General features: G+C 52.6%; 1 protein-coding gene across 4 annotated transcripts in view; it reads left to right on the top strand.

The window, feature by feature from the left end:
* The window catches only part of Dbn1 (drebrin 1), a 15,873-nt gene extending 669 nt beyond the window's left edge, over positions 1-15,204 (top strand). Inside the window, exons 2-15 of one of the 4 annotated variants that reach the window (XM_008830940.3) lie at positions 4,180-4,235; positions 4,827-4,939; positions 5,111-5,185; positions 5,287-5,433; positions 5,598-5,675; positions 5,903-6,054; positions 6,133-6,196; positions 11,292-11,351; positions 11,443-11,566; positions 12,326-12,463; positions 12,781-12,951; positions 13,410-14,092; positions 14,358-14,460; positions 14,609-15,204. In XM_008830940.3, coding sequence (XP_008829162.1) covers positions 4,180-4,235; positions 4,827-4,939; positions 5,111-5,185; positions 5,287-5,433; positions 5,598-5,675; positions 5,903-6,054; positions 6,133-6,196; positions 11,292-11,351; positions 11,443-11,566; positions 12,326-12,463; positions 12,781-12,951; positions 13,410-14,092; positions 14,358-14,460; positions 14,609-14,679 — 2,035 coding nt within the window. In that variant the 3' untranslated portion in view covers positions 14,680-15,204. Of the gene's footprint in view, positions 1-4,179; positions 4,236-4,826; positions 4,940-5,110; positions 5,186-5,286; positions 5,434-5,597; positions 5,676-5,902; positions 6,055-6,132; positions 6,197-11,291; positions 11,352-11,442; positions 11,567-12,325; positions 12,464-12,780; positions 12,952-13,409; positions 14,093-14,354; positions 14,461-14,608 lie in introns of all 4 variants that reach the window. The other 3 variants (XM_008830939.3, XM_008830942.3, XM_008830941.3) reach the window with 3 other exon arrangements.
* Positions 15,205-15,347: the final 143 nt, after the last annotated feature.

Genomic DNA, 15,347 nt, shown 5'->3' with positions numbered 1-15,347 from the left:
TTCTCCCCCCCCCCGCTCCCCCCTAGGGCCCGGGGGACAGGTGTGCACGGGCCAGCCAAGGGCACCTTCGCCACCTTCCAGCGGGCGAGGACCGGGTGGGGACGGGGCGGGGACCGAGCTAGCGGAGCCAGTGCAGCCAGCCCGGTCCGGCCACAACACAAAGGAAAACCAGGGCGGGGGAGGCGCGCAGCGGGCTGGGGGCCAGGGCGCCCCGCCCACCGGGGGCTTCTGGGGTCGTCGTCCCCTCCTCAGTCTGGGTTGTGATATGATAGAAGGTTCACTGCCACATGGCAACTGCGAAGTGATTCCTTTATCCCTCATGGGTCACAGAGGAGGAGGCTGGGCTAGCCCTTCTCTCCCTTGCGGGGACTAGGCAGCTGGACTGGAGTAGACCCAGGAAACTGGGCAGCCTTCCTAGGTGACCAGTTGGGAGGAAGTGTAGATGGGGTCCCTGCAGAGGGATGGTCAGATGAGTAGATCCGCTGGGATCCTAGCCCCTTCAGCCCAGCAGCATGGGGCAATCAGCTCCCGATCCCGGTGGGTTGAGCTGGACTGCTTCTCTCCCCCTCCCCAGCTGTCATCCCCGCCCCCCCACCCCCGAGGTGGGGGGGAGGGGATGAACCACCTGCTCTGGGCTGAAGCCCCGGGATGGCCCGGAAACCCGAGGGGGGTGTTCCATGCTGCCCCATCTGGACTTATCCCCCAAATGTTCTTCTCAATGGGGCAAGTGTCCATTTTATACCTAGGTCTCTTCACCCTGGCAGGCAGGAAATAGGCTCTTGAGGAAACTGAGGCAGAGTAAGGACTGGTCTGAGGGACCCCAGTTGGGCTGGCCTCACTCTCACCCTGGAAGGGCAGCCAAGTAGGGGGGCTGGAGGAGGGAGCAAGATGGCCAGGCATCCATGCCATAGTACTGCAGCACTGGCCAGCAGCCAGGCCCAGAGGGATAGACTCAGGAGACAAGCTCTTGTGTCCTGCAGGTCAGTTATAGAAGAGGCTGGCACAGGCAAGGCAGGGCAGTCGACACATTATTGTCCCGACCCTGCCTCTGGGGGACTGAGATCATGGGAGGCAGTCTGGGCAAGTGGCCTGCTTGGTCTGGTGGAGAAACTGGTTTTGGATATGGCCCTGCCTGAGGAGTACAGCCGAACCCTGCCCTGTTCTCCAGTCTGGGGTGGGGGTATAGACAAAGCCTCATTTCTCCTGACCCCTTAAAAGCAGAGCTCTGGCAGCCCAGTGCTGGGGCTACCCAAACACTGCTGCCCCACATCCTGTCCAGCAGAGACCTAGGCTCCCACCACCAGTAACATCCATGTGGCCAACCGGAGCTAGTTATTCATCTCTGGCTTGCGTCAGCCCCATCTGGGTTGTGTGTGGGACACACACAGATGCACATATGCATCCTTGAATATACATTTGCTCACTCTGAAGGGTCTAGATAGCATGTTGTAAAAAGGGTGTGAGGACCACATGGTGCAGAAGGGAACATGAGTCTGTCCAGCTCCCAACACAGAACCAAGAGCTGGGTGAGATCTCAAGGTTCAGGGAAGACCCTCTTCTTAATAGTCCATTGGGAGGGGTGTCTTGAGCAAAATATTGGAATGAGGATTTGGTATCTTCCTCCTGCTCTCTTGACTTTGAAGGTGGGTGTGGTGAGGTTAGGGGTAGCTCACCCCTAGCTGGCAGGGTCTCTGAAATGGACCACTGTCCTTGTGCTTGGAGCAGGACACTCAGGAAGTCAGGTTGTGTAGTGGGAAAGGCCAGCACTGCACTATTTATGATGTGAGTTCACTGTGTCACCATACCAAAGTTCCTACTCTTCTCTGGTACTCTTGAAGGAAAAGAGGGGAATGGGGCATAATCTTATCTAGGATTCCCCAGAGCCTTTCCAAGTCTAGCACCCTGAGAGTGTGAGGGTTTTGAGGGCTCCTCAACTTTCCACCTTTAACAGATTCCAGTATCTCCCTGGTGGTGCCACAGTCTAGGTCTTACCTTGCCATAGTCCAGTTTCTCTGACATAGATGGTTGGTAAGAGTTTGTGTCATCATGACAAATCCCTATGGTGCTACTCTGCTGGACCCAGGACCCAGAACCCAGACAGTGGTATGTGTTAGCTGAGTTAGACTTGCTGCCTTTACAAAACTTACAGTCTATGGCAGTGACTATCTCCAGGGCTTGATGCTGAAGAACTGTGTAGATTTACAATCTACACCCCCCACCCCCCTCCACCCTTGTTTATTCCCTAACTCCTACCAGCCAGGTTCTAAGTCCTTGTGGTATGTTAGAGAAACACTTCTAGCATGGTCTGGGGCCAGTATAGATGTCTTTTCTCATCTATACTGTGTGTGTGTGTGTGTGTGTGTGTGTGTGTGTGTGTGTGCAGCCCATGCTCTGGGGTCTTGGAGCTCAGAATGAGGCTGCCTGCAGTGGCAGTGGCATTCTGAATAGCCTTCCACGTGTAAAGAAGCACAGTACAAAGGGCTATAGCATAGAAAGTATCCAGAACTGAGCTTGGGATCAGAGAGCAAGTGTGGGTATGAATATAGAGGTCAGGATGGAAAGGTGGGCTGGGCAGAGCTAAGGATGAAGGCTGGAGCTCAGTGTTTGAATTTAGGCATGGTCTCTACTGAGGAAGGACTGTGGCCCTATCAGGGCATGGGGCTGTCTGGAGGTGGATGGGCAGGGATGAAAGGTGGAAGGAACCAGGGTGAGGTTGAGACAAGCAGCCTATCCTAGAAAGTGTGATGTCCAGAGCAACGTCTTGGAAGAAGCCAGGTCCCTGGTGCTGCCTCAGTTTTTCATCTGTGAACACAGAGGGATACACCCTATTTCTTTGAGGGCTCTTTGTTCCCAGCCATGGGTTAAGGCAGCCTGACAGGTGGTGGGACAGCTGTGCTGGGAAGCAGCTGTCAGGGCAGTGGATGGGGCAACAGTTGGACCAGGAGCTCTGGGACCTATAGCCCACCTGTGTCTCTTTGTGAAGAAAAGCAGGGAGTGGCTGGGGACCCATTTGGGCCTTTTAACAACTTAGCCAACCTTTCGGGACTGGGGCCAGACCCTTTCTCCTCTCATCCCCCTTCCTTTCCTCTCTTCTCTTTTCTTCCATTTTCTTATTCTTTCACTTCCCTCCTTTCTTTTGTCTATTATCTTCTTCTTCCTCTCTACTCCTCCCTTTCCTCCATCTTCCTCTTGCTTCTCTGTCCTTTTCTCACTCCAGTTTCCTGACTTGGGAGTTAGGCAATGGGAGTTGAGGTAGAGTCTGAGCGCTTCTGAACCTCAGGGACCAGAACTGTGTTCCTTGACCCAGACCTCTTCTCCCCCTGGGTCCCCTGCCTGTGCTTGAAGGGGGGGGGGTGCAGATTTCTGCATTCCCTTCCATGAAATGGATGCCATACCATGCCTGCCTAAAGCAAACACAGGGCAGAAAAAGCTAGGAAGGAGAAAAGTCATTAGGTTAGCTTTCTGGCTAACATGCCTAGGAGGCTTTAGCTAAGGCAGAGGCAGCTTAGGAGCTAGAAGGCTAGGAGACTGTGGCTATCTTGGGGCCAGAGTCCAGGAGTGACCACGGTGACCTCATCCCCATTTTAGAGAGAGATTGAGTCTGAGGACGGTCCCCAGGGTCCTTTGTGTTCTAGGAGAATGCAGCTCTGGTGGGCTGGTTCCTGTGCCAATTGCAGGGTTGCCATGGTTACCAGGGGATGCCCAGCACTGAACGCCAGATTCTCCTCCTCTTCCCTCCGAACAGGGGGAGGGGCAGCGGGTATCAAGGCACGCACCAGGTAGATTCCTGGCTCTGACCAATGAGGGACAAGAATCGTGGTCGCCAGGGAACCGTAACCAAGAAACCGTTGCCTTGGAATCTCCATCGCACACCCGCTCCACTGAGTTGTGGGCTGCCAGGGCTAGGGCCGGTCGCTTAGCTGACTAGGCTGCCTAGGCAGCAATTTCTCCCCCACCATTCTGATTTCCATTTGACCCAGGCCTCCAGGCCTCCAGGGCTCTGGGCTCCAAGCGCAAATGATGCCTGGCCCTGTAGTCCTGACCAACAACAGCTCTTCCTTTCCTTGTCCTGTCTGCCCTGCCCCCTCTGGTGTCCTGCTCCCTCTCTAGTCCCATCTCCACCCAAAATTGGCTGCCTAAACCCTGACAGTTCTTTGAGCCACCCATCCCTCTCCCCAGGGCTCTGTACACATATGAGGATGGCTCCGATGACCTCAAGCTTGCTGGATCAGGAGGTAAGGATTTCAGCCATTCCTCTTCCTTTCCGCCCCCTCCTCTGGTTGTTTTCTTCCTCCCCCTGGCTCACAGCCACCTTCCTGCCTGCATCCAGCAGACCCGCACTTTGTCTGGTGGTTGTCTTTCCTCTCATCCTCTGTCATCCCTGCATTCCTCAGAGTGGGGCAGGAGGAAGCCTTGTTTTCTGTTTGACTTCTGGGAAGGCTCAATGAAGGAAAGTGACTTGCCCAAGTTGCACAGCTAGGGAAAGGGCCTGGTAGGGAGGCCCAGAGTAGCCCTGTTTTTCTCTAGATGCGGAAAACTTCATTAAGGAGAGCTTCATTTACCTCACTGGGCACTAGCACCTGGTGAGACGTGCGATAACGTGATGAGTGAGAAATGATATGTGAGCAAACACCTTTCAGTCCTCTCTAATCAGGCCCTAGAGGATTTATGGGCAGAGCTGGAATCCTATCTACCCCTTTACCTTATTACACAAAGCTCTAGAACCTCCAGATCTTGAAGATTAGAGATCCCTTGGGGGTTCTAGGCCCTTTGTAGGGTAAAGGTATGGGAGATGGAGAGTCCTGACACCCTCCTGGTTCCCCCAGAAGGGGGCTTGCAGGAGCTTTCCGGCCACTTCGAGAACCAGAAAGTGATGTACGGCTTCTGCAGCGTCAAGGACTCCCAAGCTGCCCTGCCAAAATATGTGCTCATCAACTGGGTATGCAGCTGTGGGCTGGGGCTGGGAGCTGAAGGCCCCAGAGTGGCCGCCTTCCACCCATAGCTGCTGCTGGGGAGAATCTTGTTAGCTCTTGGGACTATAGGCTGGGCCTGCTAGCTACTACCCTCCTCTTGTCCTTTCCTGAGCCCCTCTTCACTGGATACATTGCAGGTTGGTGAAGACGTGCCTGATGCCCGAAAGTGTGCTTGTGCCAGCCATGTGGCTAAGGTGGCTGAGTTCTTCCAGGTACGAGGAAGGCCCCCATGTACAGCTGCTCAGGGCTGTTTGTATGCTGGGGGTGGTGATGGGAAACCAGATGCCATCTAAACACTGCTTTCTTATGGAAGGGTGTTGACGTAATTGTGAATGCCAGCAGTGTGGAAGACATTGATGCCGGTGCCATCGGGCAGAGGCTCTCCAATGGATTAGCGCGGCTCTCCAGCCCAGTGCTGCACCGACTGCGGCTTCGGGAGGATGAGAATGCCGAGCCGGTGGTCAGTGTGTGCCTGGAGCAGGCTGGCCCTGCCCAGGCTCCACCTGTGTGGCCTGGCCCCCAAGTCGGGTCTCCCCAGCCCCTCTTAGCCCTCACTCTGCGCGTGGGAGCATTGGACTACTCAGCCTGCTCTTGGTGCTCATGCCAGGGCGCTTGACTCTGCAGGGCACCACCTACCAGAAGACAGACGCAGCTGTGGAAATGAAGCGGATTAACCGGGAGCAGTTTTGGGAGCAGGCCAAGGTGTGAAACCCTGATCCTGGTCTTCGGGCTGAGGTGCCCCTACCTGAGCCTGTAGGGTAGCTCCAAATTTCTCATCCACATGCTCCCCCAGCTGAAAGAGAAAGCCCTTTTGGTCTCCTGCATGCAGGGCTCATTCTCCTAATTCCCAGAAGGCAGTCTCCCCAGTCTGGGAAGGAGTGGAATGGAGGGACAGGGCTGGCCTCAGGGCTTGTATTTCCTGGGTGTAGAAGGAAGAAGAGCTGAGGAAGGAGGAGGAACGGAAGAAGGCCCTGGATGCCAGGCTCAGGTTTGAGCAGGAACGCATGGAGCAAGAGCGGCAGGAGCAGGAGGAGCGTGAGCGGCGCTACCGAGAGCGGGAGCAGCAGATTGAGGAGCACAGGTGAGGCCCCACCTGAGGCAGAGGGCTGCCTATTCCCCAAGCCCATCCTGAAGGGAGTGCTTGCACTTCTCATTCCAGGAGGAAACAACAGACTCTAGAAGCCGAAGAGGCCAAGAGGAGATTGAAGGAGCAGTCTATCTTCGTAAGTTCTTTTCCAAGTCTCTCACACTCTGGTCAGGAAAGTGAGGATGACCCCTGTGTTCTGAGGCCTTCTGAGGACATTGGTGGCCCTGGGACAGTACTGGGTATTCTGAGAACCTGCATGAGCATTGGTATCTTGAGTGTCAGACTTGGCACCCCATCATGTCAGGCTCTAATCTCTGGCTGTGGAAAGAAACTTCCTCTAGAAGCATATTATCTAAGAGCCGGGCATAGTGGCGCACACCTGTAGTCCCAGCACTTGGGAGGCAGAGGCAGGTGGATCTCTGTGAGTTCAAGGCAACCCTGGTCTGCATAATGAGTTCCAGGCCAGCTGGGGCTACAGGGAGACCCTGTTTCGAAAGAAAAAAAAAAAAGCAGCATATTATCTAGATTGGAATAGATTTAGAAGAGGAAATCTATCTTGACCTAGCCCCTCACTGATTGGGCTCCTACTGTCCCTTCCCCCATTGGGTTTGGGGGGCTTGGGGCAGATTAGTCATAGGTCCTGCAGGTGGGAGACTTGAGAACTAGGATCTACCACAAGGAGGCTGCAGAGCTGCCTGAATGAATCTGGGCTAGTGTTTTGAGCATCTACTCAAGTGTGAAGGGTCTCTGGAGCAGCCCCCTTGTCACATTGAAGCTATCCCAATCTCTAAGCATTGGGAATGGGCAGTCCACCTGTGAGTTGATCCTTGAAAATCATAGCAGAGGCAAATCTTTGTTCTTTGATTTGTAAATTTTTATTTTTCATGCTGGGCATTACACTCAGGGCCTCACACCTGCTAGGCAAGTACTCTACCACTGAACTATACACTTGTAGCTCCTGAATTGAATTTAGTATTTGAGGAATAGCTAAGGTCATTTAGGCCTGAGTAAGATATAGTTCAGCAGGGATAGTGTAGTGCTTCTCATAGGATTGTGACTATGATGGGCAGATGTTGGGCTTTGGTAAATAGAATGAGCTCTAAGGTTAGAACCACAGCTCTGGAAGGAGGGGTCAAGATAGTCCTTCTTGGACCAGTATTAGTGGTTGTCCTATATCACTCTGATCATGTCAGTCCCTGGTGGAGATGGTGTATGGTTAATAAACTCCAGTCTGAATAGTTCCTTCACAAAGTCTTCCTGCTTACCTTGTACTGAATTAGAAACATGGAGAGCAAGATGAGAAAGGTCTTTCTAAAAATTAATTCATTTGGGGTTTATTGTTGTTTCTTTGTTTTTAAGATATGGTCTCATTGTGTAGCCCTGGCTGGCATGCTAGCACCAAACTCACAGCTCTCCTGCCTCAACCTACCAAGTGCTGGGATTACAGGTGTACACCATCAGACCCAGCTCATTTGTTTGTTTTTAATTCTGGTAAAATATGCATAACATTAAAATGTACCAATTCAGCCACTTGTAAGTATAGTATATATCAGGTGGCATTAATTATATTCACATTTTTGTATAGCCATCACCACCCGCCATCTCCAGAGCTCTTTTTGTTATTTTAAGACTTATTTTTATTTGTGTGTGTGTGTGTGTGTGTCTGTGTGTGTGTATAAATGTGTGTAGATACCTGCAGATCCTAGAAGAGGGCATCAGATCCCCTGCAGCTAGAGTTAACAGGTGGTTGTGAACCACCAACTGTGGGTACTGGGAACTGAACTCCAGTCCTCTGTAAGAGCAGCAAATGCTCTTAACCACCAAACCACCTCTCTAGCCCCTAAGTTTTCTTTTACATTGAAGCTAAAGAGCTTTAGCTACATTAACTCCCCATTCCCCTGGCAAATATCATTCACTTTTTGTGAATTTGGCTACTTTACCTCATATAAGTGGAATCATGATAGCATTTTTCCTGATTCATATATGCTGTAGTATGTCAAGATTTCCTTCTTAAGAGCTGGCAAGATGGCTTGGCATGGTAAAGACACTTGCTGCCAAGCCTTGACTTGAGTTTCATCCCTGGATCCCACACAAAGGCGGAAAGACAGAACTAACTCCACAAAGTTGTCCTCTGGCCTCCACACAAGCTCCCCCTGCCCCCCAAAAATTAGTTTTTTGTTTTTTTCGTTTGGTCTTTCTGAGACAGGGTCTCCCTGTAGCCCCAGCTGCCCTGGAACTTGCAATGAAAACCAGGTTGGCCTCGATCTCCCAGAGATCCACCTGCCTCTGCCTCCTGAGTGCTGAAATTAAAGGTGTGTGCCCTCAATGCTCAGGTCAAGGTCTTCTTGAAATTTTATAAAAAATGTCAAAGATGTGGACAGACACACAAAAGTAGACAGGATAAGCTGAGTGTGGTGGCGCATGCCTTTAATCCCAGCACGCGGAGGCAGAGGCAGGCAAAACCTGGTCTACATAGTGAGTGCCAGGCCAGCTGGGGCTACAAAGAGACCCTGTCTTGAAAAACAAAAAGAATGAATAAGAAATTGAAAGAAGTCAGATTAGTATGTGACTCCTTAGTCCTTCTTTGCCAAAGTCTGAAGGAGTTCATGCCATCATTTTATAGTCCATACACCCCTTCAAGTAGTTCATGTGAAAGTAACTGGATATTGCAGCAAGTTGTTACAATGGCCTTTTGATTTGGGGTCCTCTAAAGAAGGTCCCAGATAAAACTGAAATTTAGTAAGGTAAGATATTTTGACTCGGGAATTGTTAGGAGCTATTCTGTTTTCTTTCCTGTTAGCAAGAGTTGTGTTCCTTATTTCCCTTTTTGCCTAGGCTTCCAGGGAGTTCTCATGTATTGAAATTCTTAGGCACAATAGTGCTCTTGACCCATACTGTCAGTGTCTTGCTTTCTCTCCTAGCCATAGCTCTAACTTGTTTCAGCAGTATTCACATTGTTCATAGTTAAAGCCTTTGTGACAAGTTGCCTCTGTCCCTTTCTTTGCTTTGCTTTTATTATTTTATTTTATTTTTTATTTTTTTTGTGTTTGTATTTTAGGGGTAGAGAGGTGCACTCACCCATACATGCACTTGTGAAGAGGTTAACTACAGTGTCTTCTCTATTGCTTTCTGCCTTGTTGTTTGAGACAGGGTCTCTCACTTAACCTAGTGCCCACCATTCTGGCTAGACTGGCTGGCCAGCGAGCTCCAGGGCTCCTCTTGTCTCTGCTCCTCCAGCACTGGTGTTACAGATGTGTGCTGCCACACTGGGCTTGTTACGTGTCTGCTGAGGATCCAAACTTGGGTCCTCATGCTTGACCCTCTGAACCACCTCCCCAGCCTGCCTTTGCTCTTTTCTTTCATTAACAAAGGAAAGGAAGTGAGGGAAATCATACTAGGTAAGTTCTAAGTTATGTGCTCAAAAATGAAGAAGTTCTGAGCCAGGTGTGGAGGTATACTCCTGCAGTTCCAGCACTGGAAAGCAGATACAGGCTGATCCCTGTGAGTTCTAGGCCAGCCTGGGCTACAAAATGAGACCCTGTCTGAAAATGCAAGAGAAAAAGTTGTGTTTTTCCTAGCTTTCCCCCTTTCCCCCACCAGACCTTTCTGGCCACTTTGCCCTATGAGCAGCAGGAGTTGCTAATAGCAGGCCTTTGGTGTAGTGAGTTCCATTGAGCAAAACACATGCCAGCATTGTGCTGGCCATTCACAGAGACCTGAGTCCTCATCCTGTGTTGCTACAGCAGATGGGGGAGGATACCCCAGAAACAGGAAATTACAGTCCAGTGCAGTCTGTAGTAGCTAAGGGGAGCCAGAGAAGGAAATTGCCTGAATGAGCCATGGACTTCTTTCTAAGGAGGCATGTCCAGGCTCAGGTTGGAAATGGAAGGGGCTAGGGGTGGTGGGTCAGTCATTTGGGAAGGATGGGCACATCTCCCATGCCAAAGCATGGAGGTGGAAATGGTATGATTATTCCAAGCACTGTGACTATAATGTGCAGGGGACATTATGTCCACATCTAGCAGAGTATGTGGGCGAGTGGGAGCTGGGATGGATAGATGGTGGGGTTGGAAGGATGACAGAGACTAGATCAGGCTAGGGGAAGGGAATATAGCCAAGCAAGGGTCTTGCCCACCTATAGTCCTGAGTTGCAGTTTTAAAACAATGTGTGAAATGGCCAGCTGGGCAGTAGGGAGTGGTTGGGACTGCAGGGGAAGATGGGTGGCACATTCCCGGTGTAAAGGCAGCTGCTACACAACTCTGACCTCCAGCTCCTTTGGAGGCCTGCAGGATGGTGTTGAGAAACCTGGGACCTGAGGATTGAGGTTTAGTGCTAGAGCAGTTCCCCAACATGTACAAGGCCCTGGATTTGATCCCAGGTATGGTGCGAGGAGACAGACAGACAACACAAATTAGAAAGGAGGCAGTGAGAGACAGTGTTCCAAAGGAACAAAAGCCAGGCCTGGTGGTACAGGCCTGTAATCCCAGCTAAGGCAGGAGAATCATAAATTCAAGGCTGCCCTGTCTCAAAAATAAGAGCTGCAGGTGTAGTCAGTGGTAAAGCACTTGCTTAGCTTGTGTGAGGCCCTGGGCACTATCCTAGTACTACAAAATAAGAAATTGGGATCCCAATTTCAGTTCATATGGAACTTTCCTTCTAAAAGATACTCCATTAGAACAAGATCTGTTCATGGGCTATGTTCAGTCAGGGCTTAATGTGGCTTATGGAAGCCCTTAGAAATTTTATGCTAGAAAAGTCCATGGTCTAGCAAGGCATGGTGGCACATGCCTTTAAACCCAACACTTGGGAGACAGAGGCAGGCGGATCTCTGAGTTCAAGGCCAGCCTGGTCCTGTCTAGGCTACTGTCTCAAAAAGACCCCTCCCCAAAAAAAGTCCATGGTCTGGTCTGACCTGACCCTGAATACCCTGAACAGAGCAGGGAGGCAGGGAACTGATGAGGACACAGTGGCCACAGTGCTAAGGTCTGCATGGCCATGGTGGGAATGTAGTGATGTGGGAGATTCAAGAAAAACTAGCGATGTTCCTAGATTACCCTCGATGCCTGGTTAGATGAGGTTAGTAAGCCAGGTACTCAGAGTCTGACCAGTTTGGGGATGAGGTGTCAGAGAACCTTGAAGAAAGGACTGTGTAGCTGAGTACTGAAGTGTCACTGCTGAGACTGCTGGGCTGTGGGAGAAATGCCTAGGACACTGTCCCTTTGGTCTCTAGGGTGACCAGCGAGATGAAGAGGAAGAGTCCCAGATGAAGAAGTCAGAATCAGAAGTGGAGGTGAGAGCTGGGAAGTAGCAGGTGCGAAGGGCAAAGTCTGCCCCATCCAGCCTGACCTTGTCCAGTCCTAACTCCTTGCTTGTGCTCTCAGGAGGCAGCTGCCATTATTGCCCAGCGGCCCGACAACCCACGGGAGTTCTTTAAACAGCAGGAACGAGTTGCATCAGCCTCTGCAGGCAGCTGTGATGTGCCCTCACCCTTCAACCATCGACCAGGTAGTCCTTGGCCCCATCCCTACCTGATCCCTACTCCTCACACTATGGCCCTGAATCCCTTTGGGACTCCTTGGAAGAGAAGCCTTGCCCAAGGACTCCTTGGAGAAGGCAAGACCCCTCCAGTATGCTTCCACCCACAGCTTCCCAGGTGGCAGCACCCCCAGAGGCACTGGGGGCAGTGTCAGTGTTGGGCATTGGCTGAACAGCGGGTAGCACTCGAGGCCGGTTGGGCAGCTCTGGTATAGGCTCAGGCACGCCGCTGGCTGTCGGGAGCTTCCCTGCAGGGTTGGTCTTGGCCTGGCCTGAAGGCTGTGGGTGCATGTAGGGTGGGATCTTGCCCTAGCCCTAAGTTTGAGCAGCCTGGAGCCTTCCCTCAGAGCCCATGTTTGGTGTTTCCCTGTGTAGTTTCTACCTCCCCTTGAAGCACTCTTCTTGTCTGCTGATCTGTGTTTGCATCCACTGTGTGCTTGGTCCTGTGCTGGGGTTCCAGGGGCATGGCAGGCTATCCCGGTTTGTGCTGCTATTCAGAGGCTGGCTGTATGTGGCAGGCTCCTGACCATGTGTGTTTCTGGTGCCGGCTGGTGGGAGGCATCAGATGGCTTGAGGCTGTGGCCCAGCTTGGCTAAATGTATACCCTGGCTGAAGGCAGCTTGGACAACCAGGGCTGGCCCTGGGGGTGGGTGAGGCCTTGGGGCAGGGGTGGGGGAGACTGACCCTCTCTTGTCCTCTGTCTCTTTCTCTGTCTGTCTCTCTTGGCAGGTCGTCCGTACTGCCCTTTCATAAAGGCATCGGACAGTGGGCCTTCCTCCTCCTCCTCTTCCTCCTCTTCCCCTCCACGGACTCCCTTTCCCTATATCACCTGTCACCGCACCCCAAACCTCTCTTCCTCCCTCCCATGTAGGTAGCAGCCCCAGGCCTCGGTGGGGTGGGGTAAGGAGGGCCCCACTTCCCAGCAGCCCCCTCGCCCTGTTCCCCCAGCCTGACTGCTGACTGCTGGTGTTTGTCCCCAGAGCAGGTACTACCTGCTTCTTATCCCTGATCCTGTAGGGCACTGGCCCCCAGGGGCATGGTTTACAGGGTCTGGAGCAGTAGTCTAACCCCTGGAGAGTCTGGGGAGCTTACAGCCCCCACCCATACTCAAGACAAGGTGGACAGTCCTGATCTGATCCAGCTCCTCCACCCTCAACTGACCAGCCTTGGCATTTGTTCCTCAGGCAGCCACCTGGACAGCCACCGGAGGATGGCACCCACTCCCATTCCCACCCGGAGCCCATCTGACTCCAGCACAGCCTCCACCCCTGTCACTGAGCAGATTGAGCAGGCCCTGGATGAGGTCACATCCTCACAGCCCCCACCACTGCCCCCACCACTCCCACCAGCTCAAGGTGAGAGAAGGGCTCCACCTGTATACATCCTCCCAACAGTCTCTGGGCTGGGAACCCCAGGTTGCCATAGTAACAACTCCCAAGGGAACTGACCACCCATCACTAAGGCTATACTGCCCAGGAAGTGGCTGTAGCAGAGAAGAGCTCTGGTGTTGCTCCTGCTCTGAAGACTCCCTTAGATCTGCCCTTTCTAAACCTCAGGGGCCCACCACTGAAGTGGGCCTATGGCCTTTCTTCCTGGGCTGCCCAGTATTTAGAAGACAGTAGGTGGAGGGAGAATGAGGTGTAGCTGCTGATGGAAGATACCTTGGAGAAGTCTTAATGGAGGTGTTCTTTCCCAGAAGTCCCCAACTTCCTCATTCTTCAGTGAGTGGGCAGGGCATTGTAGATCAGCTGCCCAGGGCATCCATCCTTCCCCAAGGGGGCTGACTACACTGTTTCTATGTGTGCTGTGACAGAGGCCCAGGAGTCCAGCCCCAGCCTGGCTGGTGAAGAGACCAGCAAGGAGGCCAGAGCAGCAGCAGAGACTCAGGTCTGGGCTGGCTGTGTGGAGGAATCCCCTCAGGCACAGGAACCTCCTCTGCTACAGGGAAGCCCCACGCAGGACTTGATGTGCACAGAGTCTTCAGAGCAGGCTGTCCTGGCCGACTCTGCAGAGCCTGCTGCCTCCACCACCTTAGTAGCTGACGTCCATGCAGCTGACACCATTGAGACCACCACTGCCACTACTGACACCACTATTGCCAACAGTGTTGCCCCTGCAACTGCCAGCCTTATTGACCTATGGCCTGGCAATGGGGAAGAGGCCTCAGCACCCCAGGCTGAGCCTGGGGTGGCCACACCACCTTCAGGTGCTGAGGTCACCCTGGCAGAGGTGCCTCTGCTGGATGAGGCAGTTCAGGAGCCACTGCCATCAGTGGGTGAAGGCTGTGCCAACCTTCTTAATTTTGATGAGCTGCCTGAGCCGCCAGCCACCTTCTGTGACCCAGAGGAGGAATTAGGAGGGGAACCCTTGGCTGTCCCCCAGGCTCCATCTCTGTCCTCAGCTCTAGAGGAAGCAGATCAGGTGCTGGAGCAGGAGCTGGAGCCAGAAACCCACCTGCTGACCAATGGCGAGACCACTCAGAAGGAGGGGACCCAGGTGGGACAGGGGCAGCTTGGTGGGAGGGGCACTAGTCAGGCTAGTGGGCAGGAGGAGGGCTGACTGCCTGTAGATGCATATTGAGAAGCTCCAGACCACTCTCCCTCCCTCAGCCATCTCTGCATTTGTTCCCAAGCAGGCATCTGTTTCCCCAGCAACCACTTGGTATCATTGGTTGCCAGGAAACAGACTCTGCCTGATAGATCAGCAGCCATAGTCATGGCAGGTGGGGCCTAGTGACCACTGCTTTTTTTTCACTCAGCAGGCCAGTGAAGGGTACTTCAGTCAGTCACAAGAGGAAGAGTTTGCTCAAACAGAAGAGCTGTGTGCAAAGGCTCCACCTCCTATATTCTACAACAAGCCTCCAGGTAGTATTCTCTGGATGGATGGGGAGGAATTATGGTGATGGTGTGGGATTTGAGTGTCACTAAACAGTTGGCACAGGTCTTAGAGGTCTTAGAGGTTGGGGGACATAATCATGGACCTGCCATTTCCTCTTCACCCCCAACATCCTAGAAATCGACATCACCTGCTGGGATGCAGACCCAGTACCTGAAGAGGAAGAGGGCTTCGAGGGTGGTGATTAGTAGTGGCTCTTGCCTCCTGACTGCCCTTGCCAAGGCCACCATCCACCTGCAGTGGCCTCTGGCCAGACGACTTGCAGCGCCTGCATTAGCAGCAGCTCCGCCTGGCACCCACTTTGGATTCCGGCGCTGGCCCAGGACTTGTCTGCTTCCCTACCCACAGGGCCTGACTTTTACAGCTTTTCTTTTTTTAAAGTTGATAGACTTGTACAGTTGACTGGTTTTCCTCCTGTTGGTAGTTGAGATGCTGTTGCAAATTCTACCCCATCCCCACCCAGACCAGATTGTAGCTTAGTCCTCCCTGTTCAGCTGACCAGGTGGAGACTTCACTCTACTTGGGACCTGGTGGGGGTTGGGGGTTCTGATGGGAAAATGTCCCCCCCACCTTTTTCCTAGTTTTATGTTTCTTGGAAAAAATATCACTTTGTATTCTCTATCCAGGGCTTCAGATATTTTGCACGAATTTTAAAACATGGCAATAAATGGCTCGTGGGTTCTGGCTCCCTGGGACCCCTCCCCTTCTCTTCACCCCTCTCTGCCTGGTCTTAAGGAAGTATCAGTCCCACCTGGGGCCCCTTGGCTTCCCGCCCACTCCTGCCTGGCAGGTCCCAGGCTGGAGGTCCTAGGCGATGATTCAAGTTAGGGCTATAGATGGGACCCAGGGGTTTGGG

This window comes from Nannospalax galili, unplaced genomic scaffold (genome assembly GCF_000622305.1).
Source record: "Nannospalax galili isolate Female #2095 unplaced genomic scaffold, S.galili_v1.0 scaffold1115, whole genome shotgun sequence".
In the NCBI taxonomy this organism is placed as follows: domain Eukaryota; kingdom Metazoa; phylum Chordata; class Mammalia; order Rodentia; family Spalacidae; genus Nannospalax; species Nannospalax galili.
This window is presented reverse-complemented; position numbering and strand designations above follow the sequence as displayed.